The sequence below is a fragment of the Accipiter gentilis genome, chromosome 10 (assembly GCF_929443795.1).
Source record: "Accipiter gentilis chromosome 10, bAccGen1.1, whole genome shotgun sequence".
Lineage (NCBI taxonomy): Eukaryota > Metazoa > Chordata > Aves > Accipitriformes > Accipitridae > Astur > Astur gentilis.
Genome location: NC_064889.1, coordinates 23,494,532 through 23,511,575, shown reverse-complemented (window position 1 = coordinate 23,511,575; position 17,044 = coordinate 23,494,532). Strand labels below are relative to the sequence as shown.

General features: G+C 40.1%; 1 protein-coding gene across 4 annotated transcripts in view; it reads left to right on the top strand.

Moving 5' to 3' along the window:
- MEGF11 (multiple EGF like domains 11) overlaps nucleotides 1–17,044 on the top strand; it is a 217,280-nt gene that overhangs the window by 158,539 nt on the left and 41,697 nt on the right. For all 4 annotated transcript variants that reach the window (XM_049811558.1, XM_049811557.1, XM_049811556.1 and 1 more), the window contains exons 13-15: nucleotides 4–106; nucleotides 13,748–13,894; nucleotides 16,559–16,693. In XM_049811558.1, the coding sequence (XP_049667515.1) occupies nucleotides 4–106; nucleotides 13,748–13,894; nucleotides 16,559–16,693 (385 nt within the window). The remainder of the gene's footprint in view (nucleotides 1–3; nucleotides 107–13,747; nucleotides 13,895–16,558; nucleotides 16,694–17,044) is intronic.

Genomic DNA, 17,044 nt, shown 5'->3' with positions numbered 1-17,044 from the left:
AAGGATGGAACATATGGTCTTAATTGCAGTGAGCGTTGTGACTGTAGCCACGCAGATGGGTGTGATCCTGTCACTGGTTACTGCTGCTGTCTTGCAGGCTGGACAGGTAAAATTAGCAATTACCTTTGTAAACCTTGGGGCTTTTGTTGTTTTGGGGGTTGGTGGGAGGGGTTGGTGGGTTGTTTTGCTTTGCTGTTGCATCAGTTATAGCACTGGACTTGTGACTGCAAAGTTTTAAATAACAGATTGAGACAAGATCAGCTGAACTTACCCATATTTAAATCACTCATGATGGTGACAGTAATTGGCATTCATTAAATTTGTATTCAGATTAGTTGAAGATGGCTCCAAATCTGGAGCCAGATGTTAGCCTTCTGTAAAGAGAATCCTCAGGAGGGATGCAGATCATCTGGAAATCCTGCAGAGTTTTTCTCCTTGAATAACCCTTTCCACGGAGGTGGTATGGTGAATCCTGGGACCATCATACCTGGGGATGCAGATGGGTGTTTTCTGAATGCCAAGAGTCATTACAGCTGCTCCATCATACAAAACCCAGTTTTGTCACAAAAAGTTACGCTTTTCCCATTTTCCCATGCTTCTTGCCACACAGAAGGATAGTTACAGAGAGCAGATTAATGCTGGTTTGACAAAGAGTTCTTGTGATTACACAGAGGCAGAGAGGAATACTCAGTGAAGTCAGAGAGTCCAGGCTGGAGATCTCAGTACAATCAGACCTTCACTTGACTCCACACTGATATGTCTCTTTGCCAGCTTTTGACAGCAAACGTAACAGCAGCGGGGGGCAAGTTATTGACCCAACCAGTATTTCACACTTAGCTGCCTAAAATACTGGTTAATCTCCCTCAGGTCTCTGTAAAGGCCCTGGAGGGAAATAAACTTATATTCTTGACCCATAATGGCAGAACCACCAGTGGCACTGACAATCAAAATGCATTTATATTAACAGCAATTCATTTGGAAAATTTAATTGTTTTTCAAACAAGTACAAGTTGGAAGAATGTATGGAGAAAGGCAGGCTGATCAGGCAGCCAACTTTTTGGATACTGTCACCTTACCCCTTCATTTGTGCCTTAAACCAATGCATGCCTTCTATTCCTGATGGAAAGAACATCGCCACAGCAGCTCAGCTCCTAGAAGCGTGAAGCAAAAGCAATGAAATTATACCTAGAGCATACAATGGAAAAGATCTTGTAAGAATTAAATAAAATGCAAAAATAAGAAGTTCTACATGCTGCTAACAACAAAGCTACTTTTCAAAGATACTGGGCATGCCTCCCTGAAAAGGGCATTTTTCCCACAAGAAAATCCATTTTACAAGCTTGCTAATATCCCCTCCTCCAGCTTGCATTCTTTGCTCATTGGACTGCATTCATCTTTCTTTCAGCCTCTTGACCGTCAATATATCCATCTATCAGGCTTTAAAACTCCACTGTGCATTATTGATGATCATCAGAGAAACAGTTGGTAGGCTTTCCTGTAGTCATTGTGAATTTCTTCAAGGGAGAAAATGGTTTTTAAAAGTACAGTAAATTAAAGAGATATATTTATAGACACTTACTCTAAAAGTTTATTACACATCTTTCTGAATATAGCATTCCAAAGGAAACTGCAGAAAATGTACTTTGCAGACAATGCAGACTAAAAGTGTGGCTTTTCCTCAAAGGCATTTGCAACAAATACTTTATACTTACTCCCATGCACATCTGTAAATGTACATCAAATGCAGATACAAATTAGTCCAAGTAAAGGTAAGAATAATGGCTGTGATATCCTCCTTTTTTAATTTCCGTATTGGGCAAGATAAATGTGTATTAACTTACACGGGACTTAGTGCCAACTAAGCACTTTATCCTTCAATGTACCGCTGCAGTTCTGGAACTCCCTTCTTCAAGAGCACATTTCAGGAAGGAAAATATTACATTAGTATTCAAGACCAGGTTGCAGTTGAGATGTTGACAGGGCCATGTAAGGTGTGCACTGGAAATGTTGATAGACAGAGCCAACATATGTTTTGTTGATTCTGCTTCCCGTATTTTTTTCCACTTGGCTTATCACCAGACACAAGGATAAATTCTGCTTATACTAGTTTGAAAGTATGTAATTTAAGAAACTCTTCAGCTAGATAATTATATTTTCATATTAAGGAGTATGGCATTGGTGAAAGATTAATCTTATCTGTAGTTGTTGTGAACTGGGCCATGATGTGTATTGCAGTGCATTTAATAAATATGACGTGATAAATAATTCAGGCCTAAATTTTTACTTTCTGAATTTGGTACTAATTACGCATGGCCTGAAAAGATCAGAAAAGTTCAGGATCGTGGAACATCTGAAGGTTTTCCTGCCCACTCATACCAGACAGAGAATTCACATGGCTTTCTGATCCTAATAGCCACAAAACTTCATCTGAAACAGCATATTCTGTATGTTCATCCCACATGTGGGACTCCCTCTTGATGTCAGTGTTTTATGTAAAGATCAAGGGGAAGATTGAACCCATTTTCTTTAAAGTGGTTTTCAAGATGTTACTGCTACAAACCTTCAGAGACTGATAGATGGTAGGAGCATGGAGGAAGACTGGGAAAAGAAGAAAAAAGGCATGTAAAGAGTAGCATACAATGTAAGTTAATAGCAGCCTAACATCCTTTTATTATGTTATGACTGCCACCCATCAGGACTATTATTCAGGACAATGGCCTTCCGTGTGTACCAGCTGGGGGAAGGTAATTTTAAGGAGCTGAGTGTACTTGGCAGATGGGAAGATGATGAAGAGATTCCCACATATCAACCAGGAGATCACAAAGCTGTACAAACCAGCTGTATGCATAAATAAGCACACTGGCAACAAGCTGCTTAGAGACGTGCATATACAGTTTCCATTAAGTTCAGTGGGGAATTGCACGTGTGCAGTCAAAGGCAGAAGTTAGATCAGATCTAAAGACGATTGCGCCCTGTCGTTATTGCTGAAAATTACCCAACCAGGTACACAGGCACGTTGTATCACAGATGGCTTTGTAGATAGCATGGCAAGCATAACATTGGTATATGAGAGACCAAAGCCATACTGGCAAAAGGCTCTCATGTGATATGAGCAAAGTGAAACTTGTTCAAATGTGGGCCAAAATCGGATCTGTGACCTGCTGTCACAATGCAGAGGTGAACTTTCCTCCACACGAAGGAAATGTCAGATGCAATAACAGTAAGGGCTCAGCCTTGTGCTGAATGGAGTTCTCCAGCTTGCACCAGTACAGCATACGCATAACCTCACAAATATAAATAGTACCCTTGAAATCAAAAGAAGACATGTTCATATCTATTGCTAGGTTAAAAAGGAAATGTGTAGCCCCCAGCAGGATCAAGTCTTGACTGATTAGACTGATTAGACTTTTCTAAAGATTAATAAGGGTCTCTCTTACTCCAGTTCTGCCATGCATTTTAGATATGTATCAGTTCTGTGCTTGCAGCTCTGTGCCTGAGTGTATGTGTGCTCACAGATACCTTAAAGCTCCCAACATACTAGTCATTTGTGGAAGAGGTGTTATTTTGTGTACATTCAGGTTAAAATGAAAATGCTTGAAAATGGAGTGCTTTGGTGCTGATTGCATTTGGTTAATTAGGGATCTCGCGCACACTGAATCCGCAGGGAGAACAGAAGTGCAGAAAAGCTGCGTGGTGGAGCGTTTTCTGGAAGTCCTTTATGAGCAAACAGGTCCTAGAGAAGCAGGTAGCAGTCTCATCTTGCCCAGATGCAACCTCCTCTCCGGGGTGCTCTGCGACAGACAGTGATAAGGTCATAAATTTCAGTTAGGCAACTCTTCATAAATAACCTGAAACTGGACAGAAAAGGACTGGCTGCCCTGGTAGCCTTGCTGGGTGGGTCAGAAGCTAGGGAGAACATGGGGAGGCGACGTTCCTCTGTTTGGTGTAATGTTGCGTGGCTCTGGAAATTACAGCTCCAGCTAAGCCATATGGGTTTTGCAAGCTGAACTGCAAACCCCATCAGCTTGGTCCTCTCTCCTCAGGGTGGCTGCTGGCAGCACGTTTTGTACCAGAAATGGCTTCCTTACAGATACTGACTGGTTATGACCACATAGCCTTTAGCTGGTTCACTCGGTACAACCCTCAATAATTAACTTGGTCATAGCTGCTGGCCTGTCCTCTAATTTCTGGAGGTGCGCCCTTTGTGCTTGACCTGAGTCAGGTTAGCTGGACTCTCTGGGAAGCCAGACGCAGCCATTGCTCATCCTGTCTCCAAGACCCGAATCTGTCCGTTTTCACAGTCGGGCATCCCGCTCACAAACAGATTACAGAAAGGAAAGCCACAGGCCTGGCTGATATTCACAGCAAGCTCATTTTGTCCCTGTAACGAGTCAATGTGCTTCAAGTTAATTGTGGCAGTGTGTATTTTGTTAACCTTTCAGATGCTACAGTGGGATTAAATAGGAAGTGATCTGCAGGGGGACATATTCCATTCCTGTAAATGTTAAGGTCAATTAAAATCCTGTTTATCTGAATTCCTTTAATCTGAAATGCTGTCTCATCTGAATCTTGATTCTGTCTTTCTTTTCTTTTGTATTGTGCTCTGGTTTTTATAGAACGCTGCAGTCGCGATGCTATCTCAATTATCCACTGAACTAGTTTACTCAGTAGCTTTTCTGAATATCTGAAGCTGAAGTTTAATCAGTAGATTTTAACATGCCCAAAATGTGTGGGGAAAATAGGATGTTACTGTAGATGTAAAATGGAAAATATACAAGTGTGCATCCCATAGTTAATTATAAAAGAACCCCTCATAGATTTTCCTTAATTAATCAGGGTGGCAAATACAGTTATGAAAACGATATATGCTGGTAAGGAAGAAACATCTTCTTATTGCGTTGGTACTTTTCTCCTTCAGGCTTCATTCATGTCTCATAAGAGCAGCCTCCCTCTTTGCTGTTACATACAGGAAGTCAAAATATATATTTCACTGTCCTTTACAACCTCAATAACTTTCATACGTTGCCAGCAACATAAACCCTAATTGTCTCTTATCATGCCCAGAAATATTGTACAGTAGTTGTGGTACTCTCGACTTGTAGGGATTTCCACGTGTGATTGTATAAGCAAGTTAATGGGGTCAGGAAACGTCGGCTGGTCAGAGATAAGGTGAGCTTTGAGGAATGAGACTTCGCGTTTGTGAGAATTTGCAGGCTGCGAGTGACATCTGCACTGTCACTCAAACACAGAAACATGTTTCTTCCCTCCTGTGGACACATTAATTCAGTAAAACTGATAAGCCTGTTACTCAAGGGAAGGCCTTTTTGAATTTTAAAGAAACAGTGACCACTTTGACGGTAAGCACTAAGGTATTTTTAACTTTACTTTGTTTGAATTCTTTGCAAAAAGGTGATATATCTTTCAAGAAAGAAAAAAAAAACACTTTCCATTTAGCTTCCCATAAAATGCATTTTATTTGTATTAATGTGACTTTTCTTCCATTGCAGCAGTATCCATCTGCATAAGCAGTATAATCTTAGGGCCCGATCCTATCCTCACCTGTACTGGGTTGAAGCCAAAAAAATTCTATTGTCATTAATAGATCAACTGCAAGAACATACTCATATAACTGGTAGCTGGCTTTTCCACACATCTTTAAAACCAGAAAAAATCGAGGAGCTGTTTTATGCACCTACAGGTTTTTAGCTGAAGAGATCCACAGTATTTTAGAATTCATAATGTTGTGGATTGGCTTTTTTTTTTTTTTAAATCAGACCGTTTTGTACTTTCGTGGTTTCTAATACAAAGCTTAAAATATCAGAATGGAGCAATAGTAAGTTCCTATTAAACATGCATTTTCTAGATGTCTAACCCCATTACCTAAACCGTATTTTGCACTTATCACTTTTGGCAGTCTTATCACAGATTTTTAAATTAATAATTTATTTATGTGATTATTCTGTATCCTTACATTAGCTTTAAACAGACAGAAAAACTAGACATTTTTAGAGTCAGTCTAAAATGGTGCATTTTAGCCTCTCTTCTGGCCTCTGCCTTTCAAATGTGAAAGTCTTTTCCATATGAAAAGGTATGCTTACTCTCTGGATTCGACAAGTGCCCTTTAGTCTATGAATGTAACATAAGCTTATTAGAAATTAGCTTTAATTTTTCATTGACTTAATTTCAAGTGAGTTGATAAGATTTTAATGTCAGACTGTGCTTAAAAATTCTCTCTTTGACAGGAACCTTTAAGTATGGTTCCTGCTGATACAGGGCTAATTTTAAAAAATATGAATTATGAAGTTATATCAAAGACTTCATTGATGTCCTGACATTAATTATGTCTGTGCATTCCTTGGCAGATATCTAGGGGGCTCCAGATTCTCATCTAAGTGAGGTTTAGTTGTGTTTGTCCTGTGCCAGATTTAGTATATATTTCACCTTTCATGAAATCGATTGGATTTTTGCCACTCATTCTGTGGGAGTTGGATCAGACCCTTAGACTATAATTAGAATCTGCAGCAAGCCTACTGCTAAACTTAAGCATGCATGCAAATGATTGCAGTATTAGTCTTATAAACACAGAAGAGATATGAGTTCATTTATCTTTGTGTTTATTTGGGGGTTTATTTTCACTTATTAAAGGACAGCCTTTAAATTTATGTGAAAAGATATAGCTTGGATGGCATCCTGGATTACGCTAATTTAATGGGTTCTAAAAAAATGAAACTCGATACTACAGATATTCGACCATTTTCCATTTTAATATGGAGGCATCCTATATATAAGCTTGGCTGTGTGTACAATACGTTCACCTATAAATAAATGTGGGTGAGAAGCGGTGAAAAATTATTTGTGAACATTTCAGCAGACTAAATACTGGATGCTGGCAGGCTGTGTGTGAAAGAAGAAAAAAGGAAAGATCATTCAATAAACAGCCAGCAAGCTAAAATGTTGTATATATATGTTATTGGTGAAAGTGTTTGCAGTGACAAATGTTGTAAACATCTTCCTTCCCATTCTACACAAAGGAGAAAAGGTTGAATTTCAGTCAGTGTTATTAAACATGAAAGGCTTGCACATATCCCGTTGTACAACAGCTCTTGCTAAGCTGCGTTCTTAGCTCATGGCTTAGCTTGGGGGCTTGAACGTTTAAAAGTCAGGAAAGCAATACATTTTTTCCCACTTAAAAGTTCCTCCCTTACCTGCTGATGGTCTACTTGGATCTTTCCCCCACTTCTCTTCCCTCCTGGCCTGAAACCATGTCCAGAGTTTGAGAAATAGTAGGAAGGAAGCATCCTAAAGGTGAAGGAGGACTGCATAGGACTTGACTCCTTTTAGTACTGTTTTCTTCAAGATCTGCCCTTTCTGCTGGTGGCAACTTTTCTTCCTGCAATAGTGCACCCTGGAGAATATCCTGTAGCAAAGGGAACCAGATGATCCTTAATTTTAGCAAACGTTTTGACTTACTCAATTTCTTGTGAGGTAGGTCTCTTGCCTCAAAAGCTTTTATTGAATAAATTCCCTGAGTTGAATGATTCATATCTGTAGTTTTCTCTAGATAATTAAAAATAGGGGTACGATTAGTGCTCCACAGAGGTGCATTAGGCTGTAAGTATATTACTTTCAGAAAAACACTTACATTAATGGGTGCATAAATTGCCCATGCAATGATGAGAGAAGAGACAATTTAGAATTTTTCACTGGCTGCAGGGAAAGGCTTATTCGTCATTATTTAGGACCAGGTCATAGAGCTTTCATTTAGACTGATAGGCTGTTACACACAGGAGTAGCCCCTCTGAAGCCCACCAGTGAACAATGCTTAACAAGGTAAGGGTGGGCGCCACTGCATCAATTTGAAAAATAATTCACAGTTAGAAAAGCATTTTGAGAACACCACAAAAGTTCATAGATAATGTGAATGTGGCTGCTGTTATCTCTGTTGAATAGTTTCACTATATAAAAACAAAAATAGCTTATTTGCAGACTGGATGAGCAGCCATCAATTCTTAATGATTCCATTTAATTTTATGAGAGATCCCTTTATGTTTTCTTCTATCTGCTGCCCTCCCCAAGCGGATTTTCTCGTTCTTCAGCATCCTTAAATGCTGAGCTGTCATGAATTGTGCTGTGGTGTTTCTGACTGGATCTGAGTCAAATACTCAGGGTTTGCCTCAGGTAGGAATAAATATGAAGATGCAAAAGGTGATAGAAAAGCATCAAATATTCTTTATGAACTCTTGTTCATATGCTGTCTTAACACCTTCTGAACAGCTGATCCAGAGCTAATCGGACAGTTCTTCCTTATGTTCTTATTGAATTTTCTTTTACCTTTTATAGACTGGGGCAACAAAATATTCACTACTCCGGAAAGCACACTGATCTAATCTCAAATACAAAGCTGATTTAAATAGAATTTATAGGGAAAACAGAAGTGGAACAGCAATAAGAGTACTGGGAAAAGAGAAGAGAATAAGGTTAAAGAAAACGTGAACGTATGATTATAGAAATAATTATCGGAAATAAATGTATGAATTGGAAGGCCAAGGCAAGACTTCCAGGTGACGTCAGTGGGCTCTAGCTCTGACCCTGGCACGACAGCCACATGCCTAGGAACCCTGCCAGGGCTGACGGCTTGGTGGGACATGAGCTAGAGCTGCCGAAGGGATCACTGCAGATGGGATGGTCCTGCGTGATGGAGACCAGAGAGATGGTATCACATGAAGGAGCGGTCCATTCTAGAGATCACATTCAGTGATACGTTCCCATACCTCTTGTCAGTATGGTCGAGTGCTTGCTGGCCCACTTTCTGCAATTACTTTTCTAAAATAGCCTTGCAGCTATAATCATTAGGCTATCTTCTACCATTGAAGCAGTATTGCTACTGTTGTGGTTTTGCCACTATGTACTGTGTCAACAGGTAGACAAACCACCATTAAGAGTTAGTAGAGCAAGAGGCAAAAGCTACCAGGCATTCTAGATCAAAGCCAAGCGTGACTCACCAAACTTCAGGCCTCCGCTGTATTGCCTGCATAAATCCAATGCCTATTTATGCATAAAAAGCAGTTCTTTCCAAAGCTATTCAAATGCCAGAAATAAGAGATTATTATGACTTCATGTCATGTTGAAAGACAGGTGGAGGAGAGCACAATGTTTGTGTTGGATCCAAACGTCTGCTGAAATCATTCCTGTCATTGCTAATTGATGTTGCATCTGTCTTTAGATTGTGACTATTGAAAAAAAAAAAAAGGCTGAAGATCTTATTCAGAGAAATAATTACAGTTGTACACTTGTAGATATAAAATTAAAGTACATGGGGGGAAGGGAGCTACATCCTACAATTTATCAAATTCCTATGTCCCTGAAAAGTAATTAGATGCTGGGCAGCATGCAGGCCCTGCTGCAGAGGCTACTGTCAAGGGGATAGCAGTGGTCAAAAATAGGCCACTGGTTCTCGTTTATTCTGTCCATTTTTGCTCTTCTATTGTGTTTGGAGTATTAGTTTCCAACTATCTAGAGACAAGGCAGAGAAACAATGGCAGGCTTTAGTAAGAGCTAGAGACGTAATCCCCAAGCACGAGTGCAATTGCACAAATAAGCTGGAGAGGGAAAAAAGGGAATTCTACTTGTGTCTGGCTTTCAGGAATTTCACCCTCCAAAGTCCTTCAGTGTGATATAGTTACAGGCAGTACTAAATCTGCATTACTTTGACAAACTTTCATTGAAGCCGTTGAAGGTTATTAATGGAAGCAGTATATGAAGTAGCTCTTCAATAGATGCCTTACCTCCCAGTTGTATGGCTTGGTTTGTTTTTTTTTCCTTTTTCTTTTTCTTGCTCCTTTTCTTGATGGTTGTGTGGATGTTATCTGAATCCACCACAGCCCGATTTGTGAATTTTAATGCAAAGAACCAACTTAATCTGGTAAAAATTTACACTGCTACATGTAAACCAGACACAAGCTTATATCATATCAAGTCACCAGACACACACTTCTCTAGCCACTATGCAGCAGAACTGGACTACAATATGTGATTTATACTATTACCATACCACATACATGACTTGATGAGTTTCCGTCAGCCACTGCTCTTGCCACAAGACACAGTTCCTCCTCTGCCTCTATCCCTGCAGCTTTCCTTTATCAAGATACCATCTTCAGGTCTGAGTTGGACGATCCCTGCACGACCCGACTGCTTCACCCTTGGGAAGTCTGTGCTTGAGATACACCAGATACTCCCAATGTCCCAGACAGCAGCTGTTTTGCCACTTGGTAGTAAACTATCCGGGAAGGGCCCTTATGGAGAAAGAGCTTGGAACAGCTCTCGCACATAGTTGTCCCTTAAAAGTGCAGTCATAACTGCTCTGGTGGGCTAAGTTCATTCCAGATTGTGTTTTTCACAGCATACACAGCAGCAATTCAGGGGCTTAGTACTGTTTTTCCTACCCACTGTGTGTGCAAAGGAAGGCGGTGTGGGGAAGGGGGAACGAAGCCACTCCTGGGACTGTCAGCTAAATTCCATGTACAGAGCAGTCCAAAGGATGGCAGTGGAGATCCTACTGGAGAGCAGACAGTGTTTGCAGTAATCCAGTACCCCGAATCCATGCCTGGACATGGAGGTTTTGTGGCTGCTGTTTCACAGGCTGAATTAAAAGCCACAGCGGACTCTGCTCTTACCTTGGCTCTGGCTTACTCCATGAGAGTGCAAATGTCCTTTGCCCACATACAGTGGATAACTATAATTTTATGTAAGTTATGTGAATTTCATTTACAATTCACCCCCAGAACATTGTTTAAGAAGGTCTTGGAAGTGTAATTTTATACTAGTATCTGCAATTGTGAACCACAGCCTCAGGCAGTAAGATAATTTCCTGGTATCTAGGCAATAGAGTGTATGTATAGAACGGCTTCCTGCAGCTTCAAGGACTTCTTCTGATAGTTGTCGTTCTGATTTCTACATCATGCTTGTGAAACAAGGAATTTGTTCATGAATTAGGAATCTGTGGTTGTAACGTAAGATAATACAGAGATGTGTCAACTTCAGCATTTTTTATATTTCTGGAAATTGAAAACTAATTGCTTATCAGAAATGTTCATCAGCAAGTTCCTAAGTAAATATTGAAGTTTTACATTAAAGAAGCTTGCTGCTTCACTGACTCTGATTGTAAAGTAGCTGGGGGGATGGACTCCCCCTTCATAAGCTGTCAAGTTAGGGAATTGTAAAATTAAGGTGCTTTTTTTAGCACAATTCCATAAGACATGCATGTCCAGATGCAATTTTAACTTCTCATTTACATTTGCAATTCAATGTGTGTAGGAGCCTCCAAAAATGAAGTCTTCCATGAGAATTAACTTAGAGTAATACAAAGTAATAAAAATTGATTGCCACACCTTCTCGGTTGTCTTCTGAAAATTTATAAATAAATAACTGCTGTAATGGGTATCAGTGTCTTCTAGAAGGTTTCCTTTTCCTCCCTTTACATTTCGTTACAACAATCGGCTTCACAATGACTCATTGCCTTCGTTAGGAGCGGGAAGACATCCCTCATTATTCATTACTAAAGGAAGGACTTTGCTGCTGCAAAGAACAGCCATGGCATTCTAATTCAGATACCTTTCAAGAGAAAGGAGTCAATGTCATTCTTCCCCAAACTTTGCCAAAAGAGACAAAAACCAATGCTGTTTAATTGTCTCCATTTATAAATAGCCCATTCACAATGAGAGAATTGTATTTTTAATGCTGCAGTCAGGAGGAAAAAATACGCATTTTTCTACATTTGTGTCTGAATTTCATTTCTAGGAGCTCACGCTGAGATTCCCAAAACTATAAATGATCATATATATGTATGTATAAATATGAAATGCATTTATTTGTGATTTATTTTACGACTTTTTAATTACAGGGTACTGTAGATGTATTAGATAAATGCACACACAAAGCATTTACTGTTTAAGTAATCCAAGGATATATTAGATTTCAAAGGGAGTAGGGAAGACTGAATTGAAATAATTGTTTTTCTTGACTTTACTAATACAAATGTTTCTTGCCTCTTTTTGCATTCCCTTTTTTCAGATTTATTTACTTAGATATTAAGGGGTTGAGCTTGTATTATGTTTTTACTGTGTTTTAATATGTTTTTTATTAAGGTCCACAGCATGGACCATGCCTCTTTATAAATAAAGCTATGATCATGTATTACTAGAAACCCCATTTCAAACTGTACTTTTGCCAGACTTGGTTAAGATTTTCTAGGAAGGGACACTATAATTGTGTGATTAATCTTCAGAAAAGGGAAATTTTGGCTCTGCAGTATTTCTTACTGTATTAACTTCAGAGATTTATGACTTGAAACTGCACTGTAAGTGTGTTTATAATGACTTTTAGCTGATTTAATAATCCTCAAAGTTTGGTGACTGTACAGATCACAGCTTCACAAATACAGTCCATTACCTGTAGCATCCAGATGAAGTTATCAGAGGTGGAGGAAATTACTTGGGATTGTATTTCTCCTTAGCGATGCACTAATCCAACCTCTGGCTGAGGCTGGGGCTCTCAGAGCCCTTGTCTGCATTTATCCCATTATGCAGTAGGGACATGTGCATGGATGATAAAGAACATCTTCATGTTGAAGGTCTAGCTAGGGCATGGGTATACCATCGAAGCTTGGTGGCGCAGTTGTAAGGCACCTGGTGTGGTAATGTTGTTAGGAAAATTTTCAAGGCAGTCTGTGATTCATTTTTTCTGTTGTTAGCAGTACCTACAGTGTGCTACTGCTAATGCCACTCCCTGCAGCTGGCAGTGCTCAATGTCTCTCAGTTCATGATCCTGCAAACCCTTTTTCAATCCAAGGGGCCCTTGATCATGCAAATAGCTCTGCTAATTGCAGGTATTACTACTGTCTTATCCCAGTGGAGTAAGGACAAGTAATAGTGTGCAGGATCAAATCCCTAGATTACATTTATATGTGACAAGCCACGGCACAAGGTTGTATTTAGAAGTCACCAGTTGAAACAATGCCAGAAGCCTCATGTTAAGCTTTCTGGCTGTGTGCTTCTTTCAGTGTTTCCAAGCTTTGCTCTTCATAATAATAAATATCAAACAACAACCCTGGGAAACACTGGGAGCTGGATTGGCAGGTCTCGGTCTCCATTTAACATGCAAATGATCAGCCTGTGCCTACATATGGTTGCTTGCTAGATCAGAACTCAGTTCGTTAACACCGAACTCAGAGAGCTCTGGGTGGATGTGGGGTACATGCATAATAACCCAGAGCACAGTGCTTTAAGACAAGAAGTGAACAATACACAACATGGAACTGAATTTACATATGTTCAAGAATCCAAATACTGGACTTGTTTTTGCAGAACCCTGATTTTTCTTTTTTTGGTCTTCCAGTTCACAACAGTTAAGTAATCAGGCTTCAATCAGCTGCATATTCCCAGACCGGTTATTTGAGATATTTTGTGACTTTAAAGTAATTCCTGACCTTCATCTCTCAGATGACATGTGGGGTTTCTTTAATGGTGCTAAGGACTGAGCAGGAGCCCAGTAACACCTACAGAATCCACCTCTTTGGCATTTTCTTAAATTTTCACTTTATTAAGTGGATGAAAGGATAGCTATTTCCTTTCCAGGCTCCCTTGTTTGCTCTGTGATGTACTGTGAGGTATCAGTCCAGACAAACATTTCTTTGATCAATGAGCTGAGTAAGCTGTGTGAAACCTAACATGTGCCTTTACGTCTTTAGGCATCCACTGTGACAATATATGCACCCAGGGACGCTGGGGACCAAACTGCTCCATCTCTTGTAACTGTGAGAACGGGGGATCCTGCTCCCCGGAGGATGGCACCTGTGACTGTGCGCCAGGATACAGAGGACCCTTGTGCCAGAGAAGTAAGATTTTCCATAGATGTGGTGGCAGAAGCAAAGCAGGCAGAAATGCTCATTTATGAAACCAGACAGGCAGAGAGACAGGTTTCTGAGCTGCTTTAGCCCACGGCTTCCTAAGGACAAATGCTAGCCTAAAAAATGCTTCTTGATCAAGAAATCAAGACTCTGCTGCATTGAGTCATGCCTTGTCTTTCTTCTTCTGGCCTTCCACAGCACCTGGAGGTCACAGGTGACCTGAAAGGAGGAGGAACATCTTTACATACCAAACTTGGCAGGATCTGGGCAAAAACAGATTTACAGTTAAGTCATGGTGAACTATAGGATACCTATTAAACAGAGTCAGATACGACCTGTCATATAATGACAAGTGGATGAGTGTTGGCTATCAAAATAACAAGACAATGTTTTCTTATATGCCAGAAAAAGAAACAGAGCAGCCTGAAATAGCTCCTGTGTGATGCTTTGCTGCTACATATTAAAATGTGCTGAGGAGATAAAAACCCTCTCATTTGCTTTATCGGGGAAGCTGCATTTGCCCCTTAGGGACCCTTGTTCACTGATCCACTACACACAACCATCTTCCTGTGTAAACAAGCAATGGAGTTGTCCGTCTTTTCTGCAGCAGCTCTTGTTCTTCCTGTAAGACATTCTGCATGCCCAGTTCATATATCCCCTTTGATTTCACCAGTTACACTTGACACTAGAACACACTCATCTCTAAAAATAATTTGTAGCTGACAGTTTTTATTTAAAGCCATTATAACTATGACCTCTAGCACTGCTGTAGTTAATGGCCTATAAGCATTTCCATTATAAACCCCAATTTCCAGGTGCTTCAGCATATCTATATCGCTGTAAAACCTCTCTCCAAGGCTAAAATGTGGTGCTCAGAGCTTCAGGGAATTGGGGAAGAAATTGTTTTACGAATTTGAAACCCTAAGAGTACGAAACTTCCAGAAGTTAATAGTTTCTGACCTTTCTGAGATGAAAAAAACCAGCTTAGTTTTATCAGCTGATGGCACGTAGGCTACAAGAGGCAAACCATGTCCCCAGTTTGCAACTTCAGTAATCAGGCTTCTCCCTGGGGTCATTTGCTAAGGACCTAATGGGGAGAAATTTTCCTCCCCACTGGGGTGACAGCAGAGGGGTCCCGTGGACGCTTCTGCTATTGCCGTGTCACTGAAGTGCCTCTCTGTGAATATACGGCCAGGGAATTCAGCTTGCTTCCACCTCTTCTGTGGGACTCAGGCTCAAGTCTACCTTGTGAAGAGGACAACTCTGTAGGTGAAGATAGCTTTAACTTGCTAAGTTTGCTCTCAGCATCATTCCCATTTTTCTCTTGGAAATTCATTTAGAAGCAGAATTTAGCCTGTAAAGGCAGTACGGTAGATGATACTCAGCCAGTTTGTTCTATCTGTGTAATCAGGATTACATGAGACACCGGGATAGTTTACTGCTCTTAGGCCTGCAGAAATGTCTCCAGGAATGATCCAGGTTGTTTTATAGCTAGTGCATCATCAACAAACCTGTCAGCTAAGCTCCAGCCAGAAATCTACAGTAGTGTAAGAACCTGACACCCTCTGTGAACATATAGACCAAGAGAAAAATTCTCATTCAGTGAAAAAATAGAACGGACAAGATATAGTAACTACTGAGCCAGAACTATATAACAGCGAATCACAGGAGTAAAAATAAAAACATATAAAGTCATTTTTACAGATACTTACTGCAATTTAACATTTCTTTGTGCTTATCTATCGCAGTGAATGTTTGGACAGTGGATGGTTTTTCATTCTACATGTGCTTAGAAGCAACAATATGCTTTTATAAGAGATACTGAGCTATAATCGTGGCACTATACCTTATGTAAAAATTCTATAATAATTTCAATCCAGGTTTTAAGCAAATTAAGCACACAGTTCATGAAAAATTTACTCAGCTATCCAGTGTGATTACTGATGCAAATCAGGTGATTTTATATGCTGTTACCGTAATTACCATTTTTAGATTCTGTTCATCACTGATGGACGCTGCTCCTGCAATGGCATGTCTAAATTGACTGTCCCAATTGAACACAGGTACTGCACCTAATATGTTTAGAAATAAGCTTTTGACATAGTTGTTTAGAAGTAAAATATTGAGTTTCCTAATACACCATCTCTGATTTCTTAGCTTAATTTCCAAAGGAAATGGCGTTCTGAGTTTCTGTTGTCTGTACATGCGTGTAAGTGTTTCTCTTCCTACCTATCTTTAAAACTCCGGAATACGTGTTATTAACCCTATATGCTAGTGGTCTATGAGGTCTTGCACATCTTAAACTCCCATGTTTCGTAAAAGAGTTTAGCTGGAGCGGGCTGGAGAGACTCAAATTAGTGTCGAGAGAGAGAGAGGCTGCTGAGAGAGCTCTGCTGTATTATTAAATAGCCAAGGACTTACATGAGGTAGGATGGTGTGAACGTTTGAACCACAGGAGCAGTTTTACTCGGAGCTTGCACTTTATTAGACATGGAATAGTCCAACAGACTTCATAATTTCAGCTCTTCACAAAATTGTGGTTTTATACATTAATCCCATTGGTTTGGGATTAAGACAGAGAGAGAATTCTCAAGCCCTCAGCAATGAGAAATCTTCTGAAATCCTGTGACAACTACTTTGTTTGGTTTTCAGTTTGTCCCCCTGGCTTTTATGGACACCACTGCAGTCAGCCATGCCCTCAGTGTGTGCACAGCAGCGGGCCTTGTCACCACGTGTCAGGACACTGCGATTGCTTGCCTGGATTCTTTGGCGCTCTCTGCAACCAAGGTACTGAGCCCAAAACCTCCAAATGCCACCTCCTTTCCTAGGTTTCTGTGTCTGTGACTTTGCGGCAAGACCGATCACAAGGTTCCTGCCTTTTTTCGTTGTTTCAGCAGTTTAGATCACAAGAAAGTCTTTACTTCAGAGGGAAAATGCAAATAGGTACTTAGTCACCCTTTTGTAAATATGATGTGCTCCTGCTTTCATAAATAAAACAGGTCTGCTGCTCTGTATTGAAATGAATATGGAATGAGACACCTGCTGTAAATATATCAGGCATCCAATGGTTTAATTTTCCTTTCTGCTAAACCTGTCATATCCTAAATGTCGATGGCACCTTCATGCACTCTTTTTCAA